Genomic DNA, 21,282 nt, shown 5'->3' with positions numbered 1-21,282 from the left:
TATCTCATGTGAGCTTTGTGAAATGGAGTAAAAATTTGTATGAGTCTAGACTATTTCTTTCATTGAATATTTTGATTTTGGAGGGGTTTGGTGGCTTCTAGGCTATATTGCAAGCCTTATCGGAGCAAATTTGAGCTTTTAAATCCTGTCAAGATTATTCATACGTATTTCACTATTCTAGCTCGAAAATACAAAAATTGTTCAAAAGTAAACCTGGGAAAGTCTTTTTTCATCAAATCAGGTCAAAAATATGAAAATTTAATTCGAAACGAAACGCATGCGTAATTCGAACAAAATTTTCGGTCCCTTGAGAATTCGAATTGCACGAGTTCAACTGTATATTTATTGATCATTGATTTGTCTTTATCAAAATTTACTTAAGCTTTGGATATTCTAGAAATCCCCCTGTAAAATCGTAAAAAATTTTGGGTCATCCGGTGGTAGTTAGGTCTAGTTTGCTGAGAATATACTTAGTACTGGTAAAAAGCTCCAGTGCGTGACAATTTTGTCAATAAAGCAGGGTGTACTGTTAGTTTAAATTAAATTAGAAATGCCTGGTAGTGTAAAATTAAAATGTCTTCTTATACAATTTGACTTCTTTAGAAACGTTTGCTAAAAAATATCTCTGACTCAACACCCTTTGACCGTTATCAGAAATTAAAATAAAAACATTTGGGTCTACCTTATCGGCCCTTTTTACACCGGCCCCTATTGGCGTTATTTTTGGGCTCGTGGCGTAATAAGGGCTGGCGTAAAAAGGGCCAAGATTTTGCAATTTTAACCTAAAAGCAGTGCTGATTTTTTATCATTATTTCTCAATTTAAAGGATTTTAGGTATGATTCGAAGACGAAAATTATCCATTGTTTTACTCCATATTTAAAACTTAGCAAAAATCAGTGATTTTCAATGGAATTTTCTACAGTTTACTACTGAAAAATGATATTTTAATGTGAATTGAAGCATAAATAGCTATTCTAACAAATTTTGGCCTTATTTACGGCCCTAATTGGTGCAAGCCCAAAATCAGGCTGTGGCGTAATAAGGGCCGGCGTAAAAGCGGCCGGTGTTAAATTAGGGCCGGCATAAAAAGTACGGTTTTAGGCAAGATCAAAAATCAAGTGCGTTACATAAAAACCTTAAGACAAAGGGTTCAAGTGGCAGATATGAGGGGGTTCAGAAATTATTTTTTTGCGCCGCTGTACATATACAAATATACGAATTTTTATGATCAATATAATGATAGATATCAATACTTTAATTAGATTTTTGCCGATTAACCGCGACTGGTCCATTTTTAGAGGAGCTTAAGAGGAAAAACAACGAAGTGTTATACAGTTTTACTGCTTTGATTGAAAAAAATTGAGCGTTTTTTGTGTATTTCATTTTCACAACATGGATGCCATAGGAGAAGTGTAGATATTCTAATGGGGTGACCCTTTTGATGGGAAAATTCCACTGGGGTACATCAAAATCAGAACATTTTGAGTGGGGTATGTGTGGGTTATTCGTTATTTTCAATGGGGTCATTTTCTATTTGCTACAAGATTCCAGTGGGGTGAGTGATTTATCTACTTTTGTCTCCCGAATAGACGCCCCCCCCGCTAATTATTATAATTTAGAATAATTCAATATTTCATTACAGTGTAGATAGACCTTAAGCTTTTAAGCTAATTCTGTCTTCAAATTACCCCCTCTCTTATTCCATCCCCCCGCTTATTAGAATTTAGAAAATTTTCCTACCCCCCTGCCTATTCGGACCCCCCCTGTCTATTCGGGAGACAAGAGTAGTGGGGTGAAAAAATGGGCCATTTTTGGAAATAAATAAATTTAGGGGGATTTCTTTTGGTTTCTCCTTATAGATATGGATGTGGATGTTTCCCAGCTGACACACAACGTTGCTTTAACGTTCATTTAACGTTATATGGACGTTGTGGATATTAGAAAAACGTTGAAACGACGTTGTGTAACAGCTGGGTTAGAAAATGCAGAGATGGTCAATTTAAATTGTGTGAATCCTTAATGGTGACTATTGACCATTGAGCTTAAAGCCCCGAAGAGGATAGAATAGAAACTTTTGGATGGGAAATTAGGCTACCTAATTTTTCCCATCCAAAACGCCCGCGCGTGGATTTTACACGCCGAATTAAAAGTAAAATCTTTCGCCTAGACTTTCCCTAGATTTCAAAAAAAGCAGTCCTCAAAATCAAAGGAACCGCTAGATACAATCTTTAATTATGATTGCGGCATGTTTAGGCTTCTGCTCATCCTTTACTAAAAAAAACTTCTTATAGATATAGGAAGTATATCTATAGAGGTCTGCGATTCAGACTACGGCGAATTTTGGATGGGAAATAAGCGACTTCACTTTTTCTTGCTTGGGAAAGGTTAGAGATTCTATTCTAGCCCTTCGGGTTTTAAACTCAATGTTATCGAACTACTTAGCCAAAATTTAGAGCCAAATATAAACTCCATCATATCGATTGAAAGGGAATGTTTTGCAATTCAATTTGAAGATTTAAGACAACTGCCAGCTGGTACACAACGTTGTTTCAACGTTTGTCTAACGTTATATGGACGTTGTGAATGTTAGAAAAACGTTGAAACAACGTTGTATGCCAGCTGGGCTGCATCTTGAAATAATAGATCTCGATTTGTGAGGTACTTTTTGGATTTCTCTGGGCGTTGTTAACTTAGTGAATAAAAAAATGCTTACACTATAATCAAACAGTTTGAAGTGCTTAGAATTATTAAGGGTTTGTAAAGAGGCTGCTGATTAAATACACACCCCGCGCATAATGCTTCTGTTGATATCAAATAGAGAAGGAACAACTTTTTTTTCAAAATCATGATCAATTAATCGACTCCCACTTTACAACAGATTGTTAATGAGTTCACAATCAAAACAATCTTATCTTGGTAAAAAAGTCTTCCTCTTTAACAAGACTGACTTGATTTCGGACCAATTAATTGACTTTTACTTTAACCCTTTAAGTGCCGATGTCGTATATATACGACATGGGCTATATAGGAGGGCGAAGCCCTCCTGTAATGCCCAGTTTGAGTTAGAAATCGTTATTTTTGGTCGAACTCGTAGGAATTAGATTGTCCTTTATGGTCAAGCAAAAAAAAATTCAAAAGTGAGTCTTTCCAGCGAAATTTTAAGCAAAAAAGTCAAAAAAATGCAAAAAATTGACAAAAATTCACTTTTTTGAGATTCTGACCGTTTTTTGACTATTTTTGGTCAACAAGTGATCCAAGAACCTCCAAATTTGGCCCTGTTTTACTTTATTCTGTCTTCTAGTGAATTGATTTGAAATTTTACCACTGGGCACCTTTTCATCAGTTCAGTCAGGTCCGCGCAGCGGGCCTGACTGCTTTAATTCCCTAACCTACCCCCCCCCCCCCCCTTGGCCGCCGCCCACCACGCCCTTCCTAAATCGGGCGGCGCCGAAGGCGCCCAAAAGAAAGAAGAGACTCTAAGCTATCCAACGAGCTATATACGAGCTTCTAATTCCTTCTAGATCAGGAGATATAAGCCCTTAAAGTTTGAACTAGCGATTTTTTAAAAAAAACTTAGAAAAAAGGACCCTGGCACTCAAAGGGTTAATGACATTTGAGAAATATTTATTCGAAACAACATTATCATGTAAAAAAAATCTTCCTCTTTAGCGAGACCGATTTGATTTCGAAAACCCCGTTAAGAATACAACAGTTTTCGAAACAATGAATCATTTTTTGTTTTTTTGAATGAAGGCGGAAAAATAATAAACACAAAACAAAAGAAATCAAATTGGCACGGTTAATCCATAGGCGGTTTTAGACCATGTCGAACTAATGCGAAGAAGAGATTTGTAATTGCAATTTTATTGTCTTTTAACGAGCGTTGTACTCCTTCGCAGGTTTCCAGCGAGCTTGCTCTATTGCCCTAATCCTCAAAAGGGAAGTATTTTTTCCAATTATTTCATTTAGTATAAAAGCACAAGCATACAAGCAAGGAGTAAAAGACTACACGTCCACAGACACGAAGGAACAATCAAAATGATTCGAGGCACAGTATTTCTTGCATTTTGTATGGTGGTTGTATTTTGCAATGCAAGTTTACGGGATCACCAAGAAGACCATTATCATAGCTACTACAAGAAAAGAGAAATTCTCGAGATTCCACAACTCGGAGATGCCAACCCATTGATCAATCTACAAAACGAAGCTGCTCAACGTGATTATTTCTTCCATAATCTCGTCAAAGCTAACGATTTCAACACAACTGTTTTTAAGATTCAAATGGAAAGAGAACGTGTGATTATTTCAGATCCTATTGCTATCCGATCAATGTACCCTGTCAAGAATATCATTAAAAGTACTGGTGGGACGTCCATTGAATACAATGATTTGATCTCTGGTGGTTATATTCCTTCATTTATGGATAATGGTGAGTTATTCGGCTTATTTCTTTTGATTTCTATTTTTTTGATGTCTTAGACTGGCACGCTAGTCGGGCTGGAACGATATCACGCGGTAATAGTGAGTGTAGGAGTCAGGTAAGCATAGGAAGAAATTGTTGTCTGCTGCAAGGGCTGAAAGCCCTTAAGGATGAAAGCCCTTAAGCCCAATTAATCAGCAGCCTCTCACCAACTTTTGCTCGTTTTCCTACGTAACTCCTATTCTAGCAAACGCCCGCTGCCTTTATGCCCCCCTCTGACATGATTAATTAACAGACTAGTTTGCTAGTCTAATGATGTCTTCAACCCATAGTATAAAAAAGCCGCGGCTAGAATGTTTACCACATTGTCTTTTCAGTTAATTGCTGTCCTAACTTTGTCTCTGAGCTTTTTAAGAACATCAAGATTGTCAGTTTATTCTGAGTTACATGTTTTTTTTTATAAGTGAATGTCTGCCCCTTCTCAAACAATAGAGCCATTGTTTAGGTACCAAAAACTGAGCCTGCATATGCTTATAAAACGTTATGCTTATAAAAGAAAAAATAGCTTTTGCAATTTCTCTTTTATTTTACTTATCAACAACTTATGATGTTACTCAATAGAACACTATGAACTAACGCTGGACATATTTTAGGGGTATTTTGAGGAAATAATACTTTTTAGCCAAAATTAAAATCATAAGAACTAAATTCATAATAATTGCGAAGTTTTTAGTTTGGAATTTTTACAGTATTATCTTGATGTTATTTTACGACAGAGATAAAACAACAGAAATTCAGGCGTTACCATTCCAGCCGCGGCTTTCTTATACTATGTTCAAACCCATCGAGTTCAAAGCCCTAGGGGAAGAATTAAAACTTGAAAACCTCCTTCTGTGAGTATTTTTGTCCATTTTGCCATAAGATTGGGTGTTTCGTAGTGTTTTTACTTGCCAAATCTTAAAATGTTTTAAGTTTATACCTAATATTTTGGGTATCGAACGAATACTCCTCCATGGAACCTAATTAAAGTGATCGGAATTACCACTGTGATGCAGTCTAATTTTAATAAATTCAGTTCCAAAAGAGAATACACCTTTTCCACCGAAGTCGCGCGGTCAGGCGCGTACCATCTAATTATTATCCCCCTAAACTCGATCCAATCCTTTTTTGACACAATTTTCTATTGTCTATAGGGGCGAAAAAAGGACTGGGACGGTTTTAGTGGGATAAAGCGGACAAAAAAATGCCCGCGCGGCAATTGACGGCTACTGTCGAAAAGGTGTATTTCTTAGGAGGAAGAAAATTGTATTGGAATTGGATCTGAAATTCATTACGTTATCGTGAATCAAAACTTAAGCATTGAAGGCACTATCACGTGAATCACGAATTATAAAGTGTCGATAATGGGATTTGAAATTATCTTCCTTTTTCTTGACGCGTAAATAATATATGTCAAATATTGGATTTGAAATTGTCTTCCGCTCTTTCTTGACGCGTAAATTTACGCAATTCTATCGAATCTTTTTCATCTCAACAACGTTTTTTTTTAAAGAGGAAGTTTTTTTTCAAAGTTGAAAGTTTTAATCAGATGCCTGATTCGTCATTATTTTATAGACCGAGTTGGAAAAAAAGCGGGAAAATGGATTCGAGAAAAATTTTTTCATTTTCCCGCTTTTTTTCCAACTCGGTCTATAAAATAATGACGAATCAGGCATCTGATTAAAACTTTCAACTTTGAAAAAAAACTTCCTCTTTAAAAAAAAACGTTGTTGAGATGAAAAAGATTCGATAGAATTGCGTAAATTTACGCGTCAAGAAAGAGCGGAAGACAATTTCAAATCCAATATTTGACATATATTATTTACGCGTCAAGAAAAAGGAAGATAATTTCAAATCCCATTATCGACACTTTATAATTCGTGATTCACGTGATAGTGCCTTCAATGCTTAAGTTTTGATTCACGATAACGTAATGAATTTCAGATCCAATTCCAATACAATTTTCTTCCTCCTAAGAAATACACCTTTTCGACAGTAGCCGTCAATTGCCGCGCGGGCATTTTTTTGTCCGCTTTATCCCACTAAAACCGTCCCAGTCCTTTTTTCGCCCCTATAGACAATAGAAAATTGTGTCAAAAAAGGATTGGATCGAGTTTAGGGGGATAATAATTAGATGGTACGCGCCTGACCGCGCGACTTCGGTGGAAAAGGTGTATTCTCTTTTGGAACTGAATTTATTAAAATTAGACTGCATCACAGTGGTAATTCCGATCACTTTAATTAGGTTCCATGGAGGAGTATTCGTTCGATACCCAAAATATTAGGTATAAACTTAAAACATTTTAAGATTTGGCAAGTAAAAACACTACGAAACACCCAATCTTATGGCAAAATGGACAAAAATACTCACAGAAGGGTAAAAATAAGAACATTTTCAGGCTTAAAAGTAGGCAAAAAAAGCTAAGAACATTTTAAGGTTTCAACTGTAGGACTTTCTCATAAACGTGCAGTCGGTTTCATTGGATTAAATATAAAAGACTGTCTTATTTTGAAAAGATGGATGTTAATGAAAATGACGGAAAGTTTGTAGATTACGATGGAATTTGATTAAATCACCATTCTAAAGATCGGTCAGTAACCTCAACTTTACAGAGGAATTGAGACTGTAAAACATCAATCCAAAAGTCATTTGATTAAAAACATATTCGGCTGTAAAAAGGTTCATCAGCAATAGAAACTCATTGGTAAAAGCTAAAACTTTTAAGAATTTTCCACCGACAACGTAATTTGTCATGAATTCAAGAGATTTTCAGATGTTTTTAACTTCTTGTCCTAAGCATGTCCTAAGATACCATGAAAGCTGCACTATAGATGTAGATACAAAAGAAATATCAATGTTATAATGCGTTTCTATTTCTCTATTCATAGGTAAAAGCCATAACACCAAGAAAGCTCGCCAATACCAGCTCTTGAAAAATCGTCTTGAAACGTATGGTCTCCACAGTACGTTTAAAGACATCCAAAGCTATCTAAAGGAAATTGAGGTTGATTCTGAAAATACACCAATCGATATTGCTAATCAAATCGCAAAAATCAGCCAAGATGCAATGACCAAACTTCTCCTTGGAAAGAGAATAAACAATTTCGACCTCTTCACAAACTGGTTTGGATCTTCGTTGAAAGTCATCAAGGAACTGGATCCTACTTACGGCTCCAAAGACGAGCTCTATCAAGAACTGTACACTCAAATGTTGGCATACATCCAATCTACACCAGTTGCCAAACAATTAGAAGATACTGAAGATAAAGTAAACCTTGAGAACGAATTAATGTTTTTCACCATCTGGTTAGCTGCTGGAGGTGTTCAATTTTCCTTTAGATCTGCTTTGAAGTATTGGGCTGAATTGGAGGAAGAAGAGCGAGAAGATTTAGAAGCAGAAATTGAGAAGTTCATGGATAAATACAACCATGAAAATCATTTTGTACACAACTTGAATCGCAAGCTTCCCTTGTTGACAAAGTTTGTTATGGAAGTTATTCGCTTGGAACCAGCAGCTGCCGTCATCCGTGGCCAAGCACGACGAGATTTTATCGTCACAACTTCAAACGGCCGTTACCAGATCAAACAAGGTACGTATCTTCAAGCAGATGTCGTAAGTGCTCAACGTAACCCAATCAAATTCAAAGATGCAGACGAAGTCAAATTGGATCGACACAGCAAAAATGTCAAGAAATATTTCTACACTTTTGGAGGGCCATATAGACAACGTGCCACTAAAACCAATCACAAATGTCTTGGTCAAACCTTGGCTATTGATTTCATCAAAATGTTCTTGATCCATACCACTCAATGTGATGTTGAAATTGATTCTATCCAAACGTCAACCTCCAAAACTGGTGGTCATGATATTAAAGTTACCAAATTCAAGTGTTAAAAACTGCATTATCTCATCTATTCCCACACCCCTGTCTCACAGCCCCGGTTGAATTTTTTTCCTTCGTGGGGATAAAAATTCCTGTTCAAATCCCAATGGGGATAGAAATTCTATTGCTCCAAGGTTAAAAAATCCAGTGGGGATGGTTTTGGAGTACAATTTTTAAACATTGAATTTCGAATGGGGATGAAATCAAAGTCAATTTCCCAGTGGGGATGAAATTCTAGGGTATTTTCCCACCGGGGACGAAATTTTTGCCAAATTTTCCAGTGGGGCTGGGTCACCAGCGGGTCTGTGACACAGGAGTGTATTCCCATTAACTGATTTCCAAAAGAAAAGAATTTCCTCAGAATCAGAGCAGGAAAAGATATTCTATACAAATATGCTTAAATAAATTTCTTTATGTCGGTTTTAAAGTAAACATTGAATTTTATTTTTCTCATTACTAAACGATAGTGTATTTTATGATGAATACTACTAAAAAAAGATTATTAATTATGCTAAAAATGAAGATTCATTTATTGCCCGAGAGGGGGGGGGCACTATCGATTCAAAAACAAACAAACGTGTGGCCCAAAATTAGGCCTTTGAAATAGGGCTCTTACAGTGCAGAGAAAAGTTAGCCAAATTTGACTTATATACTGCGTTTTTTGGATTTCTTTTTACCATTTCAAGGCAAAATATGGTCTGATTTTAAAACCTAAACGTGGTATGATAATTATTTTAAGGAAACTGTACTTTCTTGTCTGTCAATCGTTAATCTTGTTACGCACAGAACAAGATATCAACCAAACTTGTACTGTAGACTCTCGCTTAATCGAATCTCCATGACTAGAATTTTTCTATAATTCGAGCTTATTCCATTTCAACGTCATAAAGTAACCCACTTAAAATACTTCGAATTATACTGTAATTCAAATAAATAAGATGATCATATCTCGAGTTCCCCTTTCATTTACCATAGGAAAAGCCAAAATCTCAAAAATTGCTGGCGGTAAAGCCACTATTTTCGCTTTCGGATTGTTAGGGGCTTTTGGATTGCTATAGGTAAGTACGGTACCGTAGAATGGTTAAACTCTCTCATTCCCGGCGAAACTTTCCAATTACCAGTTTACAACGGAAAAGGACCAAAACTAACCCAAAAAACGCAACAAGTAGATTTAGCTTGTTAAGCGGTTGGTTGCAGCAATATCCGAATTTTTGCAATTGTGGCGCTTTCGATTGTTAAGGGAGCTTTTGGATTGTTATATGTCAGGATGGTAAAATTTAAAGTAAGGGACCCCAGTCGTTTCCTACAGTGAAAAGCACAGGCCAAAATCATATATTGACCTGTGCCGACCAATCGAGATTCTATTCAGTGCGCAATCAACGCAGAGAAAAGTAACCATGACGACCATCCAAGACCTTGGATGAGGTTCAAAGTTGAAATTTTTATTCCCGTCGTTGAAAACGCAACTTTTAAATGTCATCAATGCTTTTCAAAAAGAGTCAGTGATATAGAATTATAACATAAAGATACCTATTATTTCGATTCCATTAAAGCAACATTACCAAAACTAATAGTTTAGCAATTACTATTATACATTTGGGGATCATGTAAAAGATTTTTTTCGAAAGAAACTCGTTTCAATAACACTTGGAGGTTTCTGGGGAATTTGTAAATAGTAGTCTTCTAGACATTAATATGATAATATTTGCTCTTCATCTTTGATTTTTTCTACAGTGATTAGATTGACACATGCGCGACAAAATTTATATTATTGGTCTTCAGAAGTTGATTATATTCTTTGAAAACTCAATCTCTGGATACTCAGGGTAGGAAACAATTTGAGGCATGATGCGTGATTTGGGCTATTTTCAACTATTTTCGCTATACTTGCATGATACACCAACCACTTTTGGTGATTTCCGTCACGAGAGCAAGAAAAATTTCTACAGATGCATTTTAGACATACAGTCCCGGGGGCACTCGATTTCGGAACGGCGGTACGTGCCGCGCAAAATTTGCTTTTCAAAATTGTACCCTTACAGTGCAGTTCAATATGGCTGAAAAGGTACCCTTTCAGTGCATTTTCTCTTGATTTACCCAACCCTTATAGTGCACTATATTTTTCAGCTGTAAATCTGCGTGAAAGAAGAAGCTTGGGAAATTTTCTGTTTCAAAGAAAAACTGAGAAAATTATTCTTATCAGCTGTAATTATCAGACAATAAAAAGATTTCCAAACAAACGAAAAGTAAAAACCTTTCTCTTTAACAATTATTTTGAATTTGTTCTAAAATTCTACCCTTGCAGTGCTATTTCACAGAAACACACCCTTACAGCGCATATTAGGATGCTGAAAAAGCCCCTTAAGCACCCTTAAGCGCGGGTGCGCTTATACGAGTGCTCCCCTCCGGGCATACACATACAGTATACAAACTCTGGTGAACAAAAACTTTCCCGATTTTGCGACTTTGGGCCTCTCTCGCGAGAAGTTACTTTGAAAATTCTTTAACCTGTTAAAAAAGTTAACTCAAATATTTTTTTTTCTGCAAAAAAATCCGAGTTAGCTAACTCGATAATAGGTTTTGCGAAAAAGAAATTCGAGTTAGCTAACTCAAAAAAGTTTTTGCGAAAAATAAAATCCGAGTTAATTCTAACTCGAAAATCCTTTTTTGTAAAAAAGAAATCGAGTTAGAGTCGAGGGACGTCATTATTTGCACTTTTATGACGTCATAATTTTGCTAACTCGAAAATTGCTAACTCGAAGTTTTCTAACTCGAAGATTCCGGGCCACGTAGTACGCGTACCCTGTGCCCTGTGACCCGTACCCCGTGCCCTGCCCTGTGACCCGTGTTTCGAACTATCCGTCAAGCGAGTGAGTAAAGAAGACGCAGGTCTATCTTCCAATATTTCAGTTTCGGGATAATTTATCCTAATTTGCAATAGTTCCGGACTGTTTTAAAAACAACTACGGACGTGCTGGGAAACCACAGAAGGAAGTAAATATGGCGTACCAACAACAACAACAACAACAATTTGGTCAACCCATAGATCAGAATTTTCTCTGGAATATATTTCAAAAGTAAGAGGAACATTAAAATTTATTTTAATTAATGAAATACAAATAAATTACTTAGCCCAATTTGAAGTAGCTAGCTATCTTTTAGTGTTTTTGAAGTAACTCATCCTAAACTTGATTACCTAAAAACTAAATACAATAATCTAGCTATCTGTCCCGCCCCCAACAATCTAAGTTGCGTTGGTCTAATATCAACATCCCTCTTCTAATTGTGACACCCATCTTTAGAGCTGGGATTAATAGGAATATCGGAATCCTTGATTGAAACTTATTTCTTTGCTTTATAGCAGTGATTGAATAGCGTTCGGTTATCGTGGTTACGACGACCAGAAATAAAAAACCATTGACCCAAAACTTTCCTAAAATTTCCAGATTTAAAGAAATAATTGACCAATATTTGATTGATCAATTTTAATCCTATACTGTTTGATCAATGTTAGTCCAGTAGAATTTTCATAACATCTTTGAGGCAAAGCTTTCTAGAATTAAGTGTTAGATTTGACCATTTTCAAAAAAAATTGTTTTCTTTGCTATGTAATCTACCGTCAACTGCTCTAACTTGGGACAATTGGTCGAAACATGGGACTGTTGATATCTGGCCTGTATTTTCACTTACTGTTAAATCTCTTTGATAACAAATTTGTTTTGATAACTCCACTGTCCACCAAGTTTAGCAATCATACTTTCTGTCATAACATGTCACAATAACTTTCACTGATAGCATAGCGCGCCCTTTTTAACTTTTCTGTTTTCATTCAAAATGACTGGATGCCGATTGGAGAATTAGAGAGCGCCCGCCCCACCCAACCGCCTATCACCCGATGGGATTAACAAATAACGAGCGTGTAACTTGCCGTGCGAGTGACGTCAAACGCTCCATCGTTTAGCCGCTAATTTGATCTTCTTCGTTCCAGACATTCGTGTGTGTTCCACTACGAATTTTTTTCATATTTCGATTTAAAAGCCTACTCTCAGTTAGGAACATTTGGCGAGTTTCCTATACGCGGCCGCAATCAAAAAAATTATAACATCACTCATTAAAAAATGACTTTCGTGTCTTTTTCCACTTTTTTTAGCCTAGACGATGTAGCAAACATTTTAAGTATAAGCACACTGTGCTTTTAATTGGCTGATTTATTTTTTTGCGTTGGAAAAACTTTTTCAAACTTTCAGCAATGATTGACCAAACTGTTACAATGAAAATTATCCAGCGCATTTTTTATCTTCTTACCTTCTTCATTTTCAATGAAGCACTGAAAGTTTACTGAAGGTAAGCACATAAGATATTCTTATAATTAATGATATTCATTGAAACATGCTTCGTTGTGCACTGCGGTGGAGTTGCACTTGCGCGGCAACTAAGTCGCCTTCTGGTTGGAAGATCATATTGGGCGTTTTGGCGTTACCATCCTCGAAGCAGCGGGCGCCTTTGTCTTCCCGCAACTATTTCTGCCATTTTAGATGGCCTTAACAATAGATCCAAAAGAGCGCAATAATCTTGGAAGATAATTTGTTTTGGTCTCCGGCTTTGGGATGTAGCAATGTTCTTGGTTTAGGTTAGCCTCCACCCATGTTTTTATTCTCACTAATTTTAAATTCTTTGCCTTTGTTCACCTTACTCTTTCTTACATCACTCATTTTGAAGCCTTTCTCTCTGAAACCATAAAAATATTTTAAATGTTTATAGCTATTTATCTAATTTATTTAACTCATTTAGTATTTTTTTTTTTTTTACTTGAACTTCTCATCACCGCCAATTTACATTTTCAGCTTGAGGATTCAACTTAATTTCAACTCCTACATAGTTTGCAGAGGGGTATGAACCCCCCTAGGTTTATTTCATCCCCCCCTATATACCCATCCCCCCCTTTTGTAATGAAATCTTATCCCCCCCTTTCTTTTTACAGAAAATCCGCTTCGAAGGAAACTCTCTTTCCCACCTACCAGCAAAATTATCAACAAGAAAGAGTATGAAGTATTATAGTCACGAGCCAACAATGACAGAATATAACTGTGACAATTTGTATTTGATTAGAAAATTGACCAAAATTTCCAAACCCCCCCTTTTTTATTTGATCCCCCCCTACATTCCCATCCCCCCTAGTTTTTTCGGCAGATCTCGGTACCCCCCCTACAAAGGCCCTCCAGAAAGTTGGCATCCCCCCCCTATTAAAAAGGGGGGGTGCAAACTATGTCCTAGTTTTCAATACCGCCCTGCCTTCACATTTTGGTATTCTCAGCACCAAGCCATTATGTTAAGCTTTGTGTCAATATTCTCAGCCTTAAATTCTCAACTTTACTACTTATCCTCGGTTTGATATGAGCTTTTTCTTTAGGAATTTTATATTATAAATTATTTTTGAATCATAGTGTGCAGAGGGGTCTGAACCCCCCCCTTTAATATTTCATCCCCCCCTTTAAAGGTATCCCCCCCTTTTTTAAAAATTTTTTGATCCTGCACCATTTACAGGGGTCCGAGCCCCCAGCATATAATTTGTACTCCCAATATTGGGGAAGAATTTTGATGAATGAAATATATTTTTCAGTGTGAATTCGTACCAATAGTCAATGAACTTGAAAAGACTAGCAAATAAACAGTAAACTAATAATTTTTTAACCAAAAAGTTACTATCCCCCCCATTTTTATTTGATCCCCCCCTATAAGCTCAAACCCCCCATTTTAACTGGAAAATTGCCCATCCCCCCCTATAAAGCCTTCCTTGAAAACTCGGATCCCCCCCTTAAGAAAGGGGGGGGTTCATACTATGTGAATAAAGAACCAAACATTTTATTTTAACTCATTTTCATTTATATTTTTTTGTTAAATGTTTTTATATATAGGGTCGAACGAACATGTATGTTTTGTTACTACTTAAACATATAGATAGATAGATTGGTTGTTTTCGATGGAAAATGGTAAGAAACTTAAGTTTACAAGTGTCATTTAGTTTTTGCTGGCTTATAGAATGGCAGGATCCTGGATGGTTTCCCTAACTGACTCTGTGCAAAAGAGAAATCGTGTATACACCGTTCACTAACTCAAATCAAATGACTTTGGAGGTTCGGTGAAATGGTGGCCGAATTTCTGTCCCATGTTTTGTCAGATAGTCCCAAATTAGAGCAGTTGACAGTAGCTTTCATTATTATTAGAAATTATTGATGTCATCAAAACGAAACACCCAGAACCATAGTTGGGTGTTGGGTCACACCAAACACGAGCACATCACTAAAAATAATAGAGATCATGCCTAATCAAACATATTCAAATAGGGTCAATCAATTGAATCAAGTGATTTGGCGTTTGAACGATTCGATTGACCCTCTGGAATTATGTGATTTTCCATAGTGGATATGAAATTTTATTTTGAGAACTGATAACTCAAAAACTACTGAACCAAATTTAAAAATAACAGCTCAAAATTTAAGTTAGAGCTTCCTCTTTCTTATGACATTTAAAATTCAATTTTATATCTTGTCCCATTCTCCTTAAAAGGTGTTGCAAAACACCCATATTTTTTTTGGACCAACCAGTACAATTGTTGCCTAGAAATGGCTACTTTTTTGAAATAAGGAAAGTAAATTTAGTTATGTAAAAAATAGAGTGATCATTACTACTCCTGGGTAATTAATAGATGTACTCCCTGACCAGCCCCGTGCTTTTCTGGACCTGCCCATCCTGATTACAGATTAGCTCCCCGGGAGTAACTTTCTTAGATTACTCTTGAATTATTAAATTTTCTACACTATTGATTCAAAGCAATCTGGTAGAAGAAAGAAATGTAAGCTATCTGAAGACATCAAGAAGCAATTTGTATAGGGATTAAAATGTGCATGATAGTTTTTAAGAAGAAAGACGCAGAACGCAAACAGAAAGAAGGGCCATATTAAAATGTCATCAATCAATGAGAAAGAAGTTGATGAAATGAGATTAAAGAAGAGTCACTGGAAGGAGAGAAGAAGAGAAGAAAAGGAAAAGTTAACAGATTGCCCTCCTCTCAGTCAGGAAGAGTGGAACCAGTAAGAAAAGAGTAGTCTTGAACAGAGCGAAGCAGAAGCAGACGTGTACCAGTTAGCTAAGACCTATTTTTCTTTCCTTTATTCGTTTGGGAGAATGCGACGGTGTTTTGAATAACTAATTACTCCAGCAGAATTTTTTTTAATGATAACGTCATTAATTGATTTGTCTTTTACAACACATCTGATACCTAGGTACAAGATAATGTATCCCGTTTATACTAGCCTGGAGATCCATGCTATCATTTCTTATTCTATATACTGATGGCGAAATATATAGCATGGTATGGGCTGAGAGTTTGAATTTCCCAGATCCTAATAACGGTTGAAAACATAGCCAATCAAATTTTGTTATTCTTTTACTGGTCACACTTTCTTAGAGAAAGCGCAAGTTCCGAAATTTGGTTTTTATTTTAGTAAGTGAGGACAGCGCTAAATTCGAATTTCCAACTGTAAATTTTTTGAGGCAGAAATCTGCCTCACATGTCATACCCGTCCTGTATACATCAGATTATAAAAATACAGGACGGGTCTCCTGTCTACGTTTATACTGGCTGGAGTAATTTGTTATTCAATAGACCGTCTCGTTCTCCCAAACGACTATCTATTTATCTTTTAGTTATTCAAAGTATAGCTATTCTTTTATCTTTGATATATCCAAAATGAGGGTTTGTAATTAAAATTATACATAAGGATTTTAATGATACCTTTATTAACCAGAATGGGCTCTTCCAGAAAAAATTTAATATGGGGGTGGAGGATATAACATTTTTTGGAAATTTACCCCCGGAGCAAGTTTGCCCCCCAAAATAAGGCAAATTTTGCGGATTAATCACTACCCCCAAACGAAATATCCAATATATTCTCCACCCCAAATGTACAAAAATTTTCTGGAAGAGCCAAGTAATATCAGAGTCATAAGAAGAAGTATATTTGTTTTTGTAACTAATAATGCGTTTTCTTTTATGATTTGTAGAGTTGACAAGGATAGAAGTGGAACAATAACACATGTAGAGCTCCAACAAGCACTTTCAAATGGTATGTATATTTCTGAAAATTATGTTGTTTGATGATTGTTTTTTTTTTACTTTTAAATGAAAAATTTTGAGCAAGCTATATACTTTAATTTTCTTAACCAAATATTATATAGGTTTTTATAATCGTTTTAGGTACTTGGGCACCGTTCAATCCAGAAACCATACGGTTAATGATAGGTATACTAATATTTTGTACATGTCTAGTCTGTTCTATGTTCTAGCCTATGCTAGACGTCATCCGCGTTTTTTCTACGCAATTAACGTCTAGTATAGCCTAGAACAGACTAGACAAAGACAGAGCGGAAAAAGATAACCTTAAACTTGTTCATCTTCTCTTTCGATTTTTGTAACCCCACCAGGGTAATTGATGTCTTTTTTTCTATTTGAGATACGGTTTTGGCTGTATATTTTTCACTCGAAAGATTTCTTGTCTCATAGATGGAATTACTTAACATTCTATCTCATTTTCTGATAAAATTTGCGATTACTACCCCTAACATTTATACCATGTATTTATATGTTAATTGGGTCAAGGGCTTACCTTTGTTACAGAGATGATACAGATACGAGATGTAAAGTATTACCTCAGAGTTACTATATTAATGAATGTTTATGTCTGATAAGAAGAGACGGGTTGCCCTCAAACTCGCTTACCACTTTGTTAATTCTCAATTGGGTTTCCCACCTGCTCTGTGGCACAGGTATAAATCAGTTTTATTGCGTTTGTTTATAAAGGAATGTTTGACAAAGACAGGAATGGCACAATAACATTTCAAGAATTCGGTGCATTATGGAAATACGTGACCGACTGGCAGCAGTGTTTTCGTGGATTTGATCGAGACAATTCTGGAAGTATAGATAAAAATGAGCTGAAACAAGCTTTAACTTCTTTTGGTGAGAAAAGTTTTGTTTTTGTTTTTGAGAAGATGATGAAATATTTCTCAAACTATTTCTCTAATCTAAGGTTAAACCGTGCAATTGATTCATAAATTTCTAATGTCCTTACCATTGATTGCAGGAATGGATAACAATGAAATCTCCTCTAAAAATTAATTCTAAACTTCCCTCCTTCGTTCAAAATATTTTCAGTACGTATTTCTAAATTTAATTACATTCGTGAATGTTCCATTGAATGAAGTAGAATTTTTAGAGATTCTTTTGCAAAGATAACCCAAACTAAAATGAAGATTCTAGTGTTAAGTTGTTTGAAGTGAAGTAATCTAAGATTTCACGAATTATATCTTTAGCATTTTTAATCTTTTTTTACCGTCAGGTTACCGATTATCTGATAAATTTTACGATATACTTGTGAAGAAGTTTGACCGTTCGAACCGTGGAAGTATTACGTTTGACGATTTCATACAATGCTGTGTTGCATTACAAGTAAGTAAAAATTAATATCTTATACAGCGTGTCCTATATAAAGCGGTGGTGTTCAAACTATAGGTATGATTTCAATCGAATTCATACCGAATCACTTGAAACCCGAGGTACTAGGTTAGGGATGTGATTGGTATGTCTATGCCAAAGTTTGAAAATCAATCTATAAAGAGACTGATTAAAATTTTTCTGATTTTTCCGACCCTTAGAGAGAGAGAGAGAGAGAAAACAACCGACCCATAAGGCACGCACACTAAGCACTCATTTTTGCCTAAGTAGCCCCCCCCCTCCCCGGGAGATGGGACACTTAAAAAATTTGAAATATCTATTTTCAAGGACCGCTGGAATCATGTTTTGCTTTGTTTTTCTGCTATAGTTTTGTTTTGATCCTCATTTTTCCTTCTTTCCTCATTTTGAGCTAAAAAAAATCGAATGTTTTTCGTTATTTTACGCAACGATCTTTGGGGTGTAACGCTCTATATAAAGGAAAGACAGTAGCTCTTTTACATCGGGTTTTACCGTACTCTTTTCTGATTACCATGGACATCGAGCCGTATGATGTCAAAGGGAGCAAAATGTTAAAGAGAAGTTGTCACTCGAAAGAAATTTTTTCACTTATTGCGCCTTAAAAACACTATAAAACGCTTTTTAATTGGATAAGACTTTTTAATTTAGTTTGATTTCCTCTGCAAATAAACAGACAGGATCATGCCCCCTGGCTTCCCCGTTGACAGGGCCTATAGTAGCTTGCTCATAGCGTTGATGGCGTTTTTGGCTGAGGAAATTTATTTTATTTACTTATCTCTTATCAGAGTATGACATCTGGCTTTATGCAACACGACACAAATCGTAACGGATGGATAGAGTTAACTTATGAACAATTTTTGACTCTTGTTTTTACATTGAAGAAATAAAAATCACTTTCCAAATTAAGGGGTTTGAGGATATACAATCCGTTGAGGGGCTTGAAGGATATTAAACATTGGATTGAATGATAATGATATTTTATAAGTGATGATGTATGATGGATTTGACAGTATTGGCTTCTAGATAGTCCAGTGCCATTTCGTATTTATTATGAATAAAATAATATAAATATTGATTGATTATTGAGATCGAATGAGAGACTTTAACATTAAAATGTTTTTACCAAGGTGTTACAGTGTTAGTAGTTGCTAACATTGATAAGTTATACCTCAAAGAACCTTTCTTCATAACTGTCTCGAATGTTTTCTGATATAAATTTCAATTAAAGATACAGCTGAATCTATTTGGCTATTAAAAAGATAAGTATATTAAAATTTTAAATTTTAAACAGATGCACTATTTTGTACATTTAATAATAATTATGAGTTGCTTTCTTCGATGAAATTGTTCGCATAGGTAGAAAAAACAGCATAAAAATGGGGGGGGGGTTTGTAGGGGTTCGAAATACCATTTTCCCGTCAAAGTTTTTGCTGAATCCCGGAATCCCGAAAATTGAAAAAAATAATAACACCGTCACACCGGTTTGTACAGGTTCAAATACCGGCAAAATGACAAAAAATAAGGCCGAATACCGTCACCGTCTGACCGTTTTCCGTCTTTTTTTTTCCGTCAAATCCCGTAATACCGTACTAAAAAAGGGCCAATCCCGTCACACCGTAAAAGTACAAACCCCCCTATAAAAGGACAACGATGTCGTTTGCATTTTGTGTTTTCGTTGACCGTGTTTTAATCAGTCCAAAAATTTATTCACCTTAAGAGAATAAATTTTGGCGGAAAGAAATTTAGATTTTTGGGCCGTTTGCTAAAATTAATTCTCGCCAGATTTAAATTTCGTTCACGCTAATCTCCATTTCTCCTATAAAACCCTTTTTCATTCTTTTTAATATTCAACAAAAAATGGGTCGTTCGCCAAAGTTAATTCTCACCAAATTTAGAAATTTTATTAAATTGCCAAAATAAATTCCCCCAAATTGCACTAAAATTGGCTCATTCGACAAAATTTCTTCCCGGCAAAATTTATTTTCTTTACGTAGTAATTTTCTCCTCATGTTTGTCTGGTTGCCGGCTTTTCCCCCGAAAACACAAATTTTTCTCCTGCACATTAGTTCTAATTTCGCCCTCAACTTTTTTCACCTTTAGAACATAACGAACACCTTTCAACAGTACGATACACAGAGGTCAGGCTGGATACAATTGCAATACGAACAATTTCTATCTGCAGGTTTCAATCTTAAAACATAAACTCCTAAATTAAATAATTTTCCTTTGTGCACATATAAACAATGGTCGAATCCATAACTGAGTTATGGGTTAATTTTGACTGTATTTTTTTAACTCTTCATTTCTCGGTCAGAGTTTTCTATATTTTCCTCGCCTAAAGGCTCGGAAAATATGACGAAAATTCTGAACTCGAAAAATATATCCCATATTGTACTCTGTACCGTGTGATAACTGTTACTAATTTTTGTATATGTTGATAATCTTGCGCTCTTACATTAATTGGTCCCCCCAAATTGTAATAGCTTTCGAACAAGAATATAAACTCAAATCAATTAAGGGTGGGTTCGAGAAATTTTACCTAGAAAGTGTTTATGGTATATCATCACAATTACATGCTTGATAAATTTATTGTTTTTCATATATTTTGTACAAAAGACTTTGTATTTAAATAATTACGGCTTTTAGGGCAGATCTTAATATTATAGTAATTGCTTTGAGGAAATATTCGAAATAGATAATCGGCATACTGTATGTTTCTTTCTTGTCAAGATTTGTCATCGTCACCTTAGGGACAATCGACAACTCCTTTTTAACGGCTTCAGGCGGTTAAGAAAAACGCTGAACCCCTCCTTTCACGTTTTTAACGGCCAAAATATTCTATGTTAAATTTTTGACCAAAACATAGCAAAAATTCCAATTTACAAATTTTATACCCTCAGAGGGTTCTCGCAATGTGTAATAGGGGATTTTTTCGTGAGGAAATTTGCAACTTTACGTCATTTTTTCTTGTAAATTATGGTAGACAACCTTTCTTTAAAATGATCAGTCCTTTTTCACACCTCAAGTCCTTTTTCACACCTCAAAAATCTTTCAAAATGCTACCGGGTGCGCCACAAAAAAGTTTCTCTCTTTAAAAGTAATTTTCTCGAAATCTAAAAATTTTAAAAGAACCATTCCTATTTTATTGGAAAGAAGACAAATAAACTTAACTTTTGATGGGTCATTTATTGAATTCGATTCATTAGATCAAAAGTTATGCTCAATTGAATAAAAAAGTTACTTTTGGAAAGTGCTCAAAAATGTTAAAAATCGACCTATCAAATTATTCAGAAGCATAATCTCATGATGTATCAGTATTTTTGTTTCAGTCATTAAAAATGATAATTAGCTGTTTAAATGACCTTTTGTTATTTAAAGGAAGGTTGAATTTCAATGAAAGGAAGA

The 21,282-nt window shown here is 35.5% G+C and overlaps 2 protein-coding genes across 5 annotated transcripts; both read left to right on the top strand.

The window, feature by feature from the left end:
* The first annotated feature begins 3,971 nt into the window (after positions 1 to 3,971).
* On the top strand, positions 3,972 to 8,777 carry LOC136804358 (uncharacterized). The gene is made up of 2 exons (XM_067061071.1): positions 3,972 to 4,430; positions 7,350 to 8,777. The coding sequence occupies exons 1-2, from the start codon at positions 4,040 to 4,042 to the stop codon at positions 8,354 to 8,356; spliced, it is 1,398 nt and encodes a 465-aa protein (XP_066917172.1). The 5' UTR covers positions 3,972 to 4,039; the 3' UTR covers positions 8,357 to 8,777.
* Positions 8,778 to 11,272: 2,495 nt separating this feature from the next.
* Positions 11,273 to 20,589, top strand: LOC136804357 (programmed cell death protein 6-like). Of its 4 annotated transcripts, none has more exons than XM_067061070.1 (6): positions 11,273 to 11,422; positions 16,410 to 16,471; positions 16,603 to 16,647; positions 17,206 to 17,364; positions 17,744 to 17,853; positions 18,663 to 18,811. In XM_067061070.1, the coding sequence occupies exons 1-6, from the start codon at positions 11,346 to 11,348 to the stop codon at positions 18,762 to 18,764; spliced, it is 555 nt and encodes a 184-aa protein (XP_066917171.1). In that variant the 5' UTR covers positions 11,273 to 11,345; the 3' UTR covers positions 18,765 to 18,811. The 4 variants fall into 4 exon arrangements, with proteins under 4 accessions (XP_066917171.1, XP_066917170.1, XP_066917169.1 ...); XM_067061069.1 differs by lacking the exon at positions 18,663 to 18,811 and adding an exon at positions 19,978 to 20,589 and having other exon boundaries at positions 11,278 to 11,422; XM_067061068.1 differs by lacking the exon at positions 11,273 to 11,422 and adding an exon at positions 15,180 to 15,436 and having other exon boundaries at positions 18,663 to 18,817.
* The last annotated feature ends 693 nt before the right edge of the window (positions 20,590 to 21,282 follow it).

Source organism: Clytia hemisphaerica, unplaced genomic scaffold (assembly GCF_902728285.1).
Source record: "Clytia hemisphaerica strain Z4C2 unplaced genomic scaffold, Clytia hemisphaerica genome assembly, whole genome shotgun sequence".
Taxonomy (NCBI): Eukaryota; Metazoa; Cnidaria; class Hydrozoa; order Leptothecata; family Clytiidae; genus Clytia; species Clytia hemisphaerica.
The sequence above is the reverse complement of the archived record's forward strand: the minus strand, read 5'-3'. Positions and strand labels throughout refer to the sequence as shown.

What these genes read in the sequence shown, in the direction of transcription:
- LOC136804357 (XM_067061067.1), top strand. Translation starts at nt 15,309, where the DNA reads ATGTCATCAATCAATGAGAAAGAAGTTGATGAAATGAGATTAAAGAAG. An exon ending in AACCATACGGTTAATGATAG is followed by an intron (nt 16,648 to 17,205) that starts GTATACTAATAT and finishes TTGTTTATAAAG; the next exon opens with GAATGTTTGACAAAGACAGG. An exon ending in ACAAGCTTTAACTTCTTTTG is followed by an intron (nt 17,365 to 17,743) that starts GTGAGAAAAGTT and finishes TTTTACCGTCAG; the next exon opens with GTTACCGATTATCTGATAAA.
- LOC136804358 (XM_067061071.1), top strand. Translation starts at nt 4,040, where the DNA reads ATGATTCGAGGCACAGTATTTCTTGCATTTTGTATGGTGGTTGTATTT. An exon ending in TCCTTCATTTATGGATAATG is followed by an intron (nt 4,431 to 7,349) that starts GTGAGTTATTCG and finishes CTCTATTCATAG; the next exon opens with GTAAAAGCCATAACACCAAG.